Below are 15651 nucleotides of genomic sequence, written 5' to 3'. Positions count from 1 at the left end.
ATAATAATAATAATAATAACAATAATAATAATAATAATATTAATAACAATGATAATAATAATAATAATAATAATAATAATAATAATAATAATAATAATAATAATAATAATAATAATAATAATAATAATAATAATAATAATAATAATAATAATAATAATAATAATAATAATAATAATAATAATAATAATAATAATAATGCGTAATTTCTACAGCACCCCTTGTCACCAAAAGTGCTCAGAAGCGCGTATACATAAGAAGGAGCTGGTCTCTTACCTTGATACTGAACACGTCGCCCACCAAACACTTGAATGTGAATTCGGGGCAGTCCCATCTCTGTGTGTTGTTCTTGTCTATTCTCCCCTTTGATTTCCACTTCTGGTTTCCATGTTTGATGACGACCTCGAAGACGTCACCGGGACAAAGACGTGCAAATCCAACAATGCCTGTGTAGGAGGAGATAAATAACACAGGTATTAAACAGCTTATCTTATGAAACCAACTGTCTCAACCGGTAATATATTGGCAGACAACAAGACACAAACATCTGTCTCAACCTATTGGCAGACACAAGACACAAAAATCTGTCTCAATTTGGCAATATACTGGCAGACACAAGACACAAAAATCTGTCTCAATTCGGTAATATATTGGCAGACACAAGGCACAAAACTCTGTCTCCAAACGGTAATATATTGGCAGACAAAAGAGACAAAAATCTGTCTCAAAACAGTAATATATTGGCAGAACAAAGAGACAAAAATCTGTCTCAAAACTGTAATATATTGGCAGAACAAAGAGACAAAAAACTGTCTCAAAATAGTAATATATTGGCAGACACAAGACACAAAAAACTGTCTCAAAATGGTAATATATTGGCAAGCACAAGACACACAAAAACGGTCTCAAAACGGTAATATATTGGCAAGCACAAGACACACAAAAACGGTCTCAAAACGGTAATATATTGGCAAGCACATGACACACAAAAATCTGTCTCAAAACTGTAATATATTGGCAGACACAAGACACAAAAAACTGTCTCAAAATGGTAATATATTGGCAGACACAAGACACAAAACATTGAATTCTAAGTCTAAATTATGAACTTTGAGTGAGATTCTAATTTTTTATTGACAACACTGGATGTAATTCTTGTATCAACTGTAAAAAGCTACAATCTTGGGATTCTAGTGGTTTTAACTCTAAATCCCAATCCAATTTCCAACATACAGGTCACCTTGACATGATACTGTATCCAGCTAGTTGGTTACATATTACTTATCTATAATTATTTAAGAGATAGAAACTTCACTATTGCTAAATGTACAGGAAATCCAAATAATAATAAACTTTTATTTTATTTTTCTATCTTAATAACCCTCTGATCTGTATTTCAACCCCCTCATCCCCCATCCAAAAAAAAATAATTGAAAATACTTTAGTGTGCTAACCTTTCAACCGACAGCTGAAAGTTCCAAGCATGTTTTCGAGCTGTGCTTCAATGGCACACATCGTCTGTGGAAAAAGATCAACAAAAATATTCTAATGAAATAATTATACGATGAATGGATTGGAAAAAATTGTTTCATCACATTTTATATTTTAAAAGACTTGAGCTTTTATATAGCGTAATATCCACTAAACGTGCTCAAAGTGCTTTACAAAGGGTCCCTGACTAAAAGCAACGCGTATCAACAAAAAGCAATGAAAACATCATTAATACATTACGATCTGTCACTTAGATGTATGAAATATTGAATGATTTGTGATCTTTTAGCCATGGTATTAAGTGTGTTGTGTCAATCTGGCTTCTTAGTAATGTTTTCATTGTTTTTTGTTGCTGGCTGAGGAAAGGTTTTGAACCCGAAACGATCTGTGTTTGGTATTTTGTTCTCTTTTGGAGCTGTTATATACATTTTTGTTTGTTTTTTATATGACTTTTTAAGGTTTCGTACCTGCCCGAAACATTCTGTATTTAATATTTTGTTCTCTTTTGGAGCTGTTATATTCAATTTTTTGTTTGTTTTTATGACAAGTTAAGGTGTCCTACCTGCCCGATACGTTCTGTCTTTAGTATTTTGTTCTCTGTTGGAGCTATTCTATTCATATTTTGTTTAGTTTATATGACTTGTTAAGGTTTCCTACCTGAGAACATTCCTTGTATCCGTATTTGACACTTGCAATGTTGTCTTTGCGACTGACGGTACTGGTGGAATTGTAAGCCCTGGCCATGGTTCTGGCACCTTCTCTCAGTTGTTGGTGCAGCATGTAGCAGTCGTGGAGCTCATCGATCTGGAACGGAAATGGAAAACTATCAGTTGATAAAAGACAGAACAAGTACCTCCCTGCCTACTATGAGAAGTCAGGGACGCCACCCATTAATAAATAAGTAAATATATAACTTATAAATAAATAAATAAATAAATATACATAAGACTGAATACATAAATAAATAAATCGATAAATAAATAAATAAATAAATATATATCCATAAGACTGAATAAATAAATAAATAAATATATAAGTAAATAAATAAATAAATAAATAAATAAATAAATAAATAAATAAATAAATAAATAAAGTCCTGTGTGTCCCAACCCTAACAAAATACAAGACCCTAAAATTGTAGAAGCAAAATCGATCTATTTATTATAAATGCTACCTGTCCAGTCTTGTTGATAAATGAAACTTTAATTTTAACACCATGTAAGCGAATCATATTTTTCTTATAGTCATTGAAGTGACGCCAGTATATGGAATCCCCCCCCCCCCCCCACCCCAAATTTATGTTTTTACTCACTTTGGCAAGGTGAAACTCCAACCGCTTGAGGTATCTCTCTGCTGCTTTGATTTGCTGTAGGGGAAAAAACAAACAAAAAAACATAATGGAAACATCTTTAAATTTCACAATAAACATTAAATATATTCATTAACTATTTTTTCATTTTCTGCCATATGTTTTGTTACACATTTTTGTTGTTGTGTGGCTCAGTGGTACGGACTTTGCTTCATACCCGAAAGTTACCGAGTTCGAACACCCGCTGCGCTGTCATGTGTGGCCTTGAGCAAGTCATCCCACCCTAGTTAAGTTTGCAGTGCTACACTGCGGCTGACGCCTGGGTTATTCCGGTCTTCCCTTGGAATAGACATTAAAGACAAATTTCCCCCATAGGATGAATAAAGGGAATTTTATCTTTTTCATCATTTAAAAAATGTTTTGGTTTTTTTTTTTTAGGTGGGGGGGGGGGGGGGGGGGGGTCGACAAATATTTTTTAACAGCATTCAGAGTATGTTAGGGTCATGACCCTGACCAAGGTAGGACTGAATATATGAAGAATCAATTATTCCATTCTGTGGCCGGTTGTAAATTACAGCCTCTCTAAAAAAAAATATTTAAAAATTGACCTTTTATATAGCGCAATTTCCACTATATGTGCTTTAAGCGCTTTAAAAGGGGTCCATGGTCATGAGCAACAGACGGGACATGACGCCTATTAGGCGATAGTACAATTTTTCGGACAAAGACAACGCTGTTAACGGCCAGGTACTCATTTTACACCTGAGTACGGTGAGAGAATGTGAGTAAAGAGTCTTTTCCAAGGACTCAACTATGCGCCGAGCGCGAGGCTCGAACCCAGGACCTTCCAATCCGAAAGCGAGTGTCATACCACCAGACAACATAGCCGCACAATCTATCTAGCTGTTTTACTCCCCCTTAACCCCCCCCCCCCCCCCCCCCCCCCCCCCCCCCCCCCCCCCCCCAAAAAAAAACAAAAAAAACAATGAGAACAAAACCCCAGTTCCAATGTTCGCAGCTAACAACATCAAATCCCATCTATTATTTTTGTTTAGATCAACATCTATAAATCTAAAATAAAACAATTTGATGGTAAAAAACAATGATTTCTAAACAAACTAAACACCAAAGGTTCCCAAGCAACAACGTGGAACTTTGACCTTTTCCTTTACACGTGTCAAACACGTGACTTTGTCACCTGACATTTCAAAGTCAAGTTGTCATTGAAGTTTTTACCCAATTATCTGCCGTGTTAAGTCAATATAATGTTATTATGTCAATAGAAAAATCCCATAACTGCTTTCTGTCAGACTTGACGAAGACCCAAATACCAAATCACAGAGAGAAAAAAATTTTTTCAAAGATTCTACGAACCAAAGCAAATGAAAATTGTCTTTTTATCCAAATAGGCAGGAAAATGGAAACACACTTATTTCACAATTAAAAGATATAAAGAAAATCGTCCCAGACTTGTAAAATTTAAAATAAAGAAAGCAAAAAATAAAACCTGAGCTTTTATATAGAGCACTATCCACTAAACGTGCCCAAAGCGCTTTACAATGGGTCTTTTACCAAATGCAACACATAACATGTAATACGAGACCAATTTTTTTCCGTCGGAGACAGCGCTTTTAATGGCCAGGTACTCATTTTAAACCTGAGTACGGTGAGAGAATGTGAGAAAAAAAAAGACTTTTCCAAGGATTCAATTAAGCGCCAAGCAAGGCTGAAACCCAGGACCTTCTGATCCAAAAATGAGTGTCATACCACAAGACGAGAATTGGATTCAGTTGTCTGATGTCACGCCGCCCGGCAACGGCGGCCATCTTGGTTCTAAACAAAGAAAATCATTACTTTTTATTCTTCATGATAGCTAGAACTTTTTATTCTTGTGATCAGAATGTGTAAAAGTCAAAACATGATTAAATTTGTTCTTGTTTTTTTTTTTTTTGTTTTTTTTTTTTTCTCTGGATACGCTTTTATGCTCGCCGGGGAAATATTTCATACGGGCGTCCGCCATTGTTCCGATAGTTTAGAGCCAGTGTTACTAAGTTACATTGCGTCATTAGGAAGGAAGTGACGTTACGACTGTTGAAGAGTATTAGCTTCAACCTGAGACTTCTGAAAGTCTGTGCCTGGTATAAATCAAAATGACCAACCAGTCTATCATATCAGTTTGTTCAAAATTTAAATCAATGTTAGGGACCAGCATGCCTTTCCACAACATCTACTTCATGCAGTGGAGAATTCAATTCCAGGCATCAAAGAATCAAAACATTTGCAATGCCAGAAATCATCACCACGAAATAAACATGATAGAAACCTCCAATATGTGACCCTTCGTCTCAAAACGGTATCATGTCGGGATGGACCAGATGCTAAAAAGTCAAATTATTGTTAAACTGGTCAAAAATATGAAACGTTGATATTTAGCACAGTAAAATATGATATTCCTTTTCCTCTATAAAGCATATAAATGCAACTTAAACATGATAGTTCTGGCTACAAGTTCCCTTTTCAGCATCCCGACTTAAAACCGTTTTGAGACGAGAGGTCACATATCAACTCGTTAACTTCCCTACTCCAGAATGACACATATTTAAATATTTGGCCAGAAAACTCATCCTTCAAATGATATCGATCGATTTAAATGACCCTCATCTTGGAGAGAGAAAAAAACTCTCAACCCTGGGACTTCACGACGTCTTCCGTCAAATCCCAGATTTGAGAGTTTTTGACAAGTTGGGGGTCATTGAAATCGATCGATATTTGAAGGACGAGTTTTCTGGCCAAATTTTTTTAATACGAGTATTTTTCTGGAGTCCGGCAGTTTACTGGTTGAGGTTTAGGATTTTGAGAAAAATGTAGTAGCCTACTATATGTGGCACACCTCATCAATCTGGTGTTATGTACAAAATAGTTAAGTCTACAACATGGAGTTCACAGGCAAAAAGATTCGAGGGAAAAAAGGAAAGAAAAACAAACGAGAGAGAGAGAGAGAGAGAGAGAGAGAGAGAGAGAGAGAGAGAGAGAGAGAGAGAGAGAGAGAGAGAGAGAGAGAAATTGACAAAAAGAAATACGATAAATAAAAGAATAAATAAATAAGTGAATAAATAAATAAATAAATAAATAAATAAATAAATAAATAAATAAATAAATAAATAAATAAGTAAAAAGTAAAAAGTAAACAAAATAATCCAACAACAAAACACACACACACAAACAAACACACAAACAACATAGAAAACTATTACTACATTGCATGCATGGCTTTCTACGAGTATATCAAGCCACAACAGTCAAAGCGTTTCATGTTCCAATGCCAAACATCGTCATCAGTCATCATACAATACAATTCATTCATTCAGGCATTAATCAACCAATCAAATGAAAGCAAGGACAAAGACACCAAAACACACACACACACACACACACACACACACAAACACACACACATGAAGACAACATATTTTAAATACTAAAAACAAAACAAAGCAAAACAATCTTGTTTTGTTTTTAAAAAGAATAATAAACATTTTTTTAAAAGAAAAGGAAGAAGAAGGAGCTGGGAAGGGGGGGGGGGGGGTGGGTGTCATTAGTTGAAACTTCAAAAACATTCGATCCATGCATGGACGACATTTGAAGACGTGAACAATATTTATCTGTTTCATTTTCTGTTTACAGATTATGGATTGTGTCAATAAAGAGAGAAGAAAACAACAACAACAACAACAACAACAACAACAACAACAACAACAACAACAACAACAACAACAACAACAACAACAACAACAACCAATCAGTGACGATTTTGACACAGAGTTCAAAGGGTGAAGGGTGAGAGGGGGGGGGGGTAGGGACCTATACAAATACAAGTAACAGTTGGATGCTAGAATTCAAATCATGACACATTCAAGGCACATTGAATACAATCAATCACCCTACTGTCGTGCTCTGGAAATACCCGAATTTAAAAATTTGGCCAGAAAACTCGTCCTTCAAATATCGATCGATTTAAATGACCCTCGTCTTAGCAAAAACTTTCAAACCTGGGACTTCGCGAAGTCCCAGGTTTGAAAGTTTTTGCTAAGACGAGGGTCATTTAAATCGATCGATATTTGAAGGACGAGTTTTCTGGCCAAATTTTTAAATATGGGTTTTTTCCCCAGAGAACGACAGAGTAGTGATCACAATGGGTTTAGTTGATAGAGAACAATCAGCTTGATGTGAAGAGACGAAAAAAAATATAATAACATGAAAGGAAGACAAAAATATACACATAAACCTACGTGCACCTATTTTCAGGTCTGATAGCCAAATGCAGCTATGGGCTTCATTGAACATTGTTGTGATGGAAATATTGCTATAGATAGAATGCGGTTGGCCAAGGAGTTCACAACATTGCCATCCGGAAGTATAACGGACCAACACACAAACTCTGTGTAATCATGAACTTTTATAGTCTGGTTAATACAGTTTAGTGAGAACAACTCACAAACGCGGATGGCAAAAACAATAACAAAGGCCTGAGTGACGTCATCCGCATACTATCTATAGATAGTTCGAAGTTGACGTCACTCGGTCTTTGTTATTGTTTTTTTTTTTTTGCCATCCGCGTTTATGAGTAATTGTCACTAAACTGTATTAACCAGACTATAAACCTTCAAGGTTACAACACAGTTTCGTGTGTTGGTCCGTTATACTTTCGGATGGCAATGTTGTGAGTTTCTTAGCCAAGCGCATACTATCTATATTGCGTTGGTTGAACAGTATTTCCATGACAACAACAACAATGGGCCCATACCAATTTGGGTGATCAGACCTGCCAATAAGGTGTATCTACACGTCACGTGGAAATTAACGTAACAAGCGACAGTGTGTAAACAACAATAAAACTTGGGGGCGAATTCTGTTTTTAAAATCAACAGGAAATTCAATAAGTGAGAAAGAAGAGCAAAAAAACACAAACAGAGTGAACCAAAATTGCACGCATACAAATAGATGCACTATCAGCAAATGCCACCATTTAGAAGTGAGTGGAAAAGAAAAGAGCAGTCTACAAGAGAGAAAAGACAAAGCAATGATTTTATCATTCTTTACCTTATCTGTTTCAAGCATCCTCCCCTAGAGTAATGATAAAATACATTGTATTCTATTGTGTTTTTTATCATTCTTTACCTTATCTGTTTCAAGCATCCTCCCCTAGAGTAATGATAAAATACATTGTATTCTATTGTGGTGTTTTTTATCATTCTTTACCTTATCTGTTTCAAGCATCCTCCCCTAGAGTAATGATAAAATACATTGTATTCTATTGTGTTTTTTATCATTCTTTACCTTATCTGTTTCAAGCATCCTCCCCTAGAGTAATGATAAAATACATTGTATTCTATTGTGTTTTTTATCATTCTTTACCTTATCTGTTTCAAGCATCCTCCCCAGAGTATGATAAAATACATTGTATTCTATTGTGTTTTTTATCATTCTTTACCTTATCTGTTTCAAGCATCCTCCCCAGAGTAATGATAAAATACATTGTATTCTATTGTGTTTTTTATCATTCTTTACCTTATCTGTTTAAGACCTCCTAGATATTAATACATGTACTATTGGTTTTTATCATTTTACTTATCTTTTCAAGCATCTCCCTAGTAATGATAAATCTGTTCTATTGTGTTTTTTATCATTCTTTACTTATCTGTTTCAAGCATCTCCCAGATAATGAAAATACATTGTATTCTATTGGTTTTTATCATTCTTACCTTATCTGTTCAAGCATCCTCCCTGAGTAATGATAAAATCATTGTATTCTATTTGTTTTTTATTCTTTACTTATCTTTTCAAGCATCCTCCCTAGAGTAATGATAAAATACATTGTATTTTGTGTTTTTTATCATTCTTTCCTTATCTTTTCAAGCATCCTCCCCTAAGTATGATAAAATACATGTTTTCTATTGTGTTTTTTATCATCTTTACCTTATCTGTTTCAAGCACCTCTCCAGAGTAATGATAAAATACATTGTATTCTATTGTGTTTTATCATCTTTACCTTATCTGTTTCAAGCATCTCCCTAGAGTAAGATAAAAACATTGTATTCTATTGGTTTTTTATCATTCTTTACCTATCGTTTCAAGCATCTCCCCTAGAGTAATGATAAATACATTGTATTCTATTGTGTTTTTTATCATTCTTTACCTTATCTGTTTCAAGCATCCCCCTAGAGTAATGATAAACATTGTATCTATTTGTTTTTTATCATTCTTTACCTTTCTGTTTCAGCATCCCCCAGGTAATGATAAATCATGTTTCTATTGTGTTTTTTATCATCTTTACCTTATCTGTTCAAGCATCCTCTCAGGTAATGATAAAATACATTGTATTCTATGGTTTTTTCATTCTTTACCTTATCGTTTCAAGCATCCTCCCTAGAGTAATGATAAATACATTGTATTTATTGTGTTTTTATCATTCTTTACCTTACTTTCAAGCATCTCCCAATATGATAATCATGTTTCTATTGTGTTTTTTATCATTCTTTACCTTATCGTTTCAGCATCCTCCCTAGAGTAATGATAAATACATTGATTCTATGTGTTTTTTATCATTCTTTACTTATCTGTTTCAAGCATCCTCCCCTAGAGTAATGATAAAACATGTTTCTATTGGTTTTATCATCTTTACCTATTGTTTCAAGCATCCTCCCAGAGTAATGATAAATACATTGTATTCTATGTGTTTTTTATCATTCTTTACTATCTGTTTCACATCCTCCCAGAGTAATGATAAATACATTGTATTCTGTGTTTTTTTTATCATTCTTTACCTTATCTGTTTCAAGCATCTCCCAGAGTAATGATAAATACATTGTATTCTATTGTGTTTTTTATCATCTTTACTTATCTGTTTCAAGCATCCTCCCCTAGAGTAATGATAAATACATTGTATTCTATTGTGTTTTTATCATTCTTTACCTTATCTGTTTCAAGCATCCTCCCAGAGTAATGATAAAATACATTTTCTATTGTGTTTTTTATCATTCTTTACCTTATCTGTTTCAAGCATCCTCCTAGAGTAATGATAAAATACATTGTATTCTATTGTGTTTTTATCATTCTTTACCTTATCTGTTTCAAGCATCCTCCCCAGAGTAATGATAAATACATTGTATTCTATTGTGTTTTTTATCATTCTTTACCTATCTGTTTCAAGCATCCCCCAGAGTAATGATAAATACATTGTATTCTATTGTGTTTTTTATCATTCTTTACCTTATCTGTTTCAAGCATCCTCCCCAGAGTAATGATAAAATACATTGTATTCTATTGTGTTTTTTCATTCTTTACCTTATCTGTTTCAAGCATCCTCCCCTAGAGTAATGATAAAATACATTGTATTCTATTGTGTTTTTTATCATTCTTTACCTTATCTGTTTCAAGCATCCTCCCCAGAGTAATGATAAATACATTGTATTCTATTGTGTTTTTTATCATTCTTACCTTATCTGTTTCAAGCATCCTCCCCTAGAGTAATGATAAAATACATTGTATTCTATTGTGTTTTTTATCATTCTTTACCTTATCTGTTTCAAGCATCCTCCCTAAGTAATGATAAATACATTGTATTCTATTGTGTTTTTTATCATTCTTTACCTTATCTGTTTCAAGCATCCTCCCCTAGAGTAATGATAAATACATTGTTTTCTATTGTGTTTTTTATCATTCTTTACCTTATCTGTTCAAGCATCCTCCCAGAGTAATGAAAAATACATTGTATTCTATTGTGTTTTATCATCTTTACCTTATCTGTTTCAAGCATCCTCCCCTAGAGTAATGATAAAAACATTGTATTCTATTGTGTTTTTATCATTCTTTACCTTATCTGTTTCAAGCATCCTCCCTAGAGTAATGATAAATACATGTATTCTATTGTGTTTTATCATTCTTACCTATCTGTTTCAAGCATCCTCCCCAGAGTAATGATAAAATACATTGTATTCTATTTGTTTTTTATCATTCTTTACCTTATCTGTTTCAAGCATCCTCCCAGAGTAATGATAAAATACATTGTATTCTATTGTGTTTTATCATTCTTTACCTTATTGTTTCAAGCATCCTCCCAGAGTAATGATAAAATACATTGTATTCTATTGTGTTTTTTATCATTCTTTACCTTATTGTTTCAAGCATCCTCCCAGAGTAATGATAAATACATTGTATTCTATTGTTTTTATCATTCTTTACCTTATCTGTTTCAAGCATCCTCCCAGAGTAATGATAAATACATTGTATTCTATTGTTTTTTATCATTCTTTACCTTATCTGTTTCAAGCATCCTCCCCTAGAGTAATGAAAATACATTGATTTCTATGTGTTTTTTATCATTCTTTACCTTATCTGTTTCAAGCATCCTCCCCAGAGTAATGATAATACATTGTATTCTATTGTGTTTTTTATCATTCTTTACCTTATCTGTTTCAAGCATCCTCCCCTAGAGTAATGATAAATACATTGTATTCTATTGTGTTTTTATCATTCTTTACCTTATCTGTTTCAAGCATCCTCCCCTAGAGTAATGATAAATACATTGTATTCTATTGTGTTTTTTATCATTCTTTACCTTATCTGTTTCAAGCATCCTCTCCAGAGTAATGATAAATACATTGTATTCTATTGTGTTTTTTATCATTCTTTACTTATCTGTTTCAAGCATCCTCCCCTAGAGTAATGATAATACATTGTATTCTATTGTGTTTTTATCATTCTTTACCTTATTCTGTTTCAAGCATCCTCTCCCAGGTAATGATAAAATACATGTTTCTATTGTGTTTTTTATCATTCTTTACCTTATCTGTTTCAAGCATCCTCTCTAGAGTAATGATAAAATACATGTATTCTATTGTGTTTTTTATCATTCTTTACCTTATTTTGTTTCAAGCATCCTCCCCTAGAGTAATGATAAATACATTGTATTCTATTGTGTTTTTTATCATTCTTTACCTTATCTGTTTCAAGCATCCACCCTAGAGTAATGATAAAATACATTGTATTCTATTGTGTTTTTTATCATTCTTTACCTTATCTGTTTCAGCATCCTCCCCAGAGTAATGATAAAATACATTGTATTCTATTGTGTTTTTTATCATCTTTACCTTATCTGTTTCAAGCATCCTCCCTAGAGTAATGATAAAATACTTTGTATTCTATTGTGTTTTTTATCATTCTTTACCTCATCTGTTTCAAGCATCCTCCCCTAGAGTAATGATAAAATACATTGTATTCTATTGTGTTTTTTATCATTCTTTACCTTATCTGTTTCAAGCATCCTCCCCTGAGTAATGATAAATACATTGTATTCTATTGTGTTTTTTATCATTCTTTACCTTATCTGTTTCAAGCATCCTCCCCTAGAGTAATGATAAAATACATTGTATTCTATTGTGTTTTTTATCATTCTTTACCTTATCTGTTTCAAGCATCCTCCCCTAGAGTAATGATAAAATACATTGTATTCTATTGTGTTTTTTATCATTCTTTACCTTATCTGTTTCAAGCATCCTCCCCAGAGTAATGATAAATACATTGTATTCTATTGTGTTTTTTATCATTCTTTACCTTATCTGTTTCAAGCATCCTCCCCTAGAGTAATGATAAAATACATTGTATTCTATTGTGTTTTTTATCATTCTTTACCTTATCTGTTTCAAGCATCCTCCCCTAGAGTAATGATAAAATACATTGTATTCTATTGTGTTTTTTATCATTCTTTACCTTATCTGTTTCAAGCATCCTCCCCAGAGTAATGATAAATACATTGTATTCTATTGTGTTTTTTATCATTCTTTACCTTATCTGTTTCAAGCATCCTCCCCTAGAGTAATGATAAAATACATTGTATTCTATTGTGTTTTTTATCATTCTTTACCTTATCTGTTTCAAGCATCCTCCCCTAGAGTAATGATAAAATACATTGTATTCTATTGTGTTTTTTATCATTCTTTACCTTATCTGTTTCAAGCATCCTCCCCAGAGTAATGATAAAATACATTGTATTCTATTGTGTTTTTCATCAATCTTTACCTTATCTGTTTCAAGCATCCTCCCCTAGAGTAATGATAAAATACATTGTATTCTATTGTGTTTTTTATCATTCTTTACCTTATCTGTTTCAAGCATCCTCCCCTAGAGTAATGATAAAATACATTGTATTCTATTGTGTTTTTTATCATTCTTTACCTTATCTGTTTCAAGCATCCTCCCCTAGAGTAATGATAAAATACATTGTTTTCTATTGTGTTTTTTATCATTCTTTACCTTATCTGTTTCAAGCATCCTCCCCTAGAGTAATGATAAAATACATTGTATTCTATTGTGTTTTTATCATTCTTTACCTTATCTGTTTCAAGCATCCTCCCCTAGAGTAATGATAAAATACATTGTATTCTATTGTGTCTTTTTTTTATCATTCTTTACCTTATCTGTGTCATCCTCCCTTAGAGTTATGATAAAATACATTGTATTCTATTGTGTTTTTTATCATTCTTTACCTTATTTGTTTCAAGCATCCTCCCTTGAGTAATGATAAAATACATTGTATTCTATTGTGTTTTTTATCATTCTTTACCTTATCTGTTTCAAGCATCCTCCCCTAGAGTAATGATAAAATACACTGTTTTCTATTGTGTTTTTTATCATTCTTTACCTTATCTGTTTCAAGCATCCTCCCCTAGAGTAATGATAAAATACACTGTTTTCTATTGTGTTTTTTATCATTCTTTACCTTATCTGTGTCATCTTCCCTAGAGTAATGATAAAATACATTGTATTGTGTTTTTTTTTTTTCATTCTTTACCTTATCTGTTTCAAGCATTTTACATATTCTAGGCTAGGGGAAAACAAACGTTTTATTGGTAACGCATTTGGTTATGAGGTTTTAAGCCGTACAATGTTCTTATATTTACATTTTATTCATTCTTCAACCTTCTAATTATTATCTTGTGGTCCAAGGGGCTGAAGCCTCTCATTTTTTTATCCTTCTTTAAAAAAAAACTCTACTCGTATCCAGGTCGAATTCAACACAACCTAATGATAACATTAAAGAACACGAAAGGCGAAAAGATGAGAGGAGAACGAGACATATCGAGAAAGAACATTGGGAAAAGAGCCAAAGAATACGTGAATCCCGAGGATTTTCTAGAAAGAGACTGAAAACAGATACAGCGCTTCCTACTAGAGTTAAGCTAGAACACACACACAGAGACGATAATAATAGAAAGTTAACGATTACGCTCCCAACCTACAACGGAAGAGAACGAAGACCTGTCCTCGGAGTCTTACCACAGATCGTCGTTTTCTTCCCCCGTCGTTCGTCGATCGTTGTAGGTTGGGAACATAATCGTTAACTTTCTAATAATAAGCTAGGCCTAGCTCAATAGGCGCAAAGAAATAGTGCCACAATCTTATTGTTCTGAATTTAGTCTTGATCCACTTATCTAGTTAGGAGATGGGGAGAGAGAGAGAGAGAGAGAGAGAGAGAGAGAGAGAGAGAGAGAGAGAGAGAGACAGATATGAGACAGAGAGGGAGAGAGGAGAGAAGGAGGGACAGAGAGAGCGAAAGAGAGGGGGAGGGGGGGGGGAGAAAATAAGAGAGATAGAAAGAGGAAGTGACAGCTAAAAGGAGAGAGAGAGAGAGAGAGAGAGGAGAGAGAGAGAGAGATAGAAGGAGAGGAGAGAGAGAAGGAGGGAGAGAAGATAGGAAAGAGACAGAAAGAGAGAGGGGATAAAGAGGGAGGGAGAAAGAGAGAGAGGGAGGGAGAGAGGGAGAGAGAGAGGAGAGAAAAAGAGAGAGAGATAGATAGATAGAGAGAGAGAGATCAATTCTTTAAAGAAACTGCACAGTGATGTACGCATAGTAAAATCCAGTACATTTAACTTGTTATGCGTCAATCTTCCTAATATCAACATAATATAATGTCAAGCCTAGCAGATGTCTGATTCTTTTCAACATAATAACATGATGTATTTGATAGGTTCTCATACAAAACAAGACCAAAGCAACAATCTGATTTCCTGGGGGCTACCATACCATTATATTGTCACAACTACCTGATTACAAAATACAACCTTCGTAGATACACGATATAACATAATATCTATCATATTGTTATTTTTATTGTATATATGACAAATAATAGTTTCAACAACACAGCACAAGAGTTGGGGCTCGTCCTTACCTGGGATGTTGAAGTACTTGGTTCTCCGGACATCAAGTCTGCAATATCTTCATGAGTGGCCTGGATAAAACTCCTGCAAGAAAAAAAATATAGAGCATGGACATTCATTGGTCTCAAGTCGGTAGGGGTTTAAAGGTAGAATTTTCCGGATTGGAAGGAGCGGTATGTATTATACTGGAGTAAGACATGTCCTATTTTCGCACTACTGGTTAAAATGATAGGATTATAAACAACATTGTTTGCGGGGAAATCAATTAGAAATATTAAAAACACTCAGTCCCTTTACAACAATTTTTAACATGTTTTGTGTATGGAAAGGACTGAAGGCGCTGAGCCAAGTGGAAGATAAAGTAATCAGATACTTTAATAGTGAGAGTTTTTTAAAAGAGGAAATTTCCTGCTTCAAGATATCGTAAATAATAGTAAATATGCCCCTTGTGTGCAATACGGAAAAATGAATCTTGATTCTCACGGATGTATGATGATAGAGTGGTGATGGTGGTGGGTGTGTGATGATGGTGGTGGGGTGGTGTGGTGGTGGTGGGTGGTGGGAGTGGTGTGTGATGGTGACGGTGGTAGGGATGTTGAGTGGTGGTGGTTGTTATCGTAATAAGATGGCGTTGT

At 33.9% G+C, this 15651-nt stretch overlaps 1 protein-coding gene across 29 annotated transcripts in view; it reads right to left on the bottom strand.

The window, feature by feature from the left end:
* The window catches only part of LOC144978098 (rho family-interacting cell polarization regulator 2-like), a 130772-nt gene that overhangs the window by 20318 nt on the left and 94803 nt on the right, over positions 1–15651 (bottom strand). For 22 of the 29 annotated variants that reach the window (XM_078923707.1, XM_078923698.1, XM_078923685.1 and 19 more), the window contains 5 exons: positions 15028–15100; positions 2801–2854; positions 2146–2292; positions 1452–1515; positions 274–443 (listed from right to left, as the gene is read on the bottom strand). In XM_078923707.1, coding sequence (XP_078779833.1) covers positions 274–443; positions 1452–1515; positions 2146–2292; positions 2801–2854; positions 15028–15100 — 508 coding nt within the window. Of the gene's footprint in view, positions 1–273; positions 444–1451; positions 1516–2145; positions 2293–2800; positions 2855–7897; positions 7922–13496; positions 13521–15027; positions 15101–15651 lie in introns of all 29 variants that reach the window. The other 7 variants (XM_078923703.1, XM_078923684.1, XM_078923679.1 and 4 more) reach the window with 2 other exon arrangements.

This window comes from Berghia stephanieae, chromosome 8, assembly GCF_034508935.2.
Source record: "Berghia stephanieae isolate SIO BIC M18660-M18661 chromosome 8, UCSD_Bste_1.3, whole genome shotgun sequence".
Classification (NCBI taxonomy): domain Eukaryota; kingdom Metazoa; phylum Mollusca; class Gastropoda; order Nudibranchia; family Aeolidiidae; genus Berghia; species Berghia stephanieae.
This window is presented reverse-complemented; position numbering and strand designations above follow the sequence as displayed.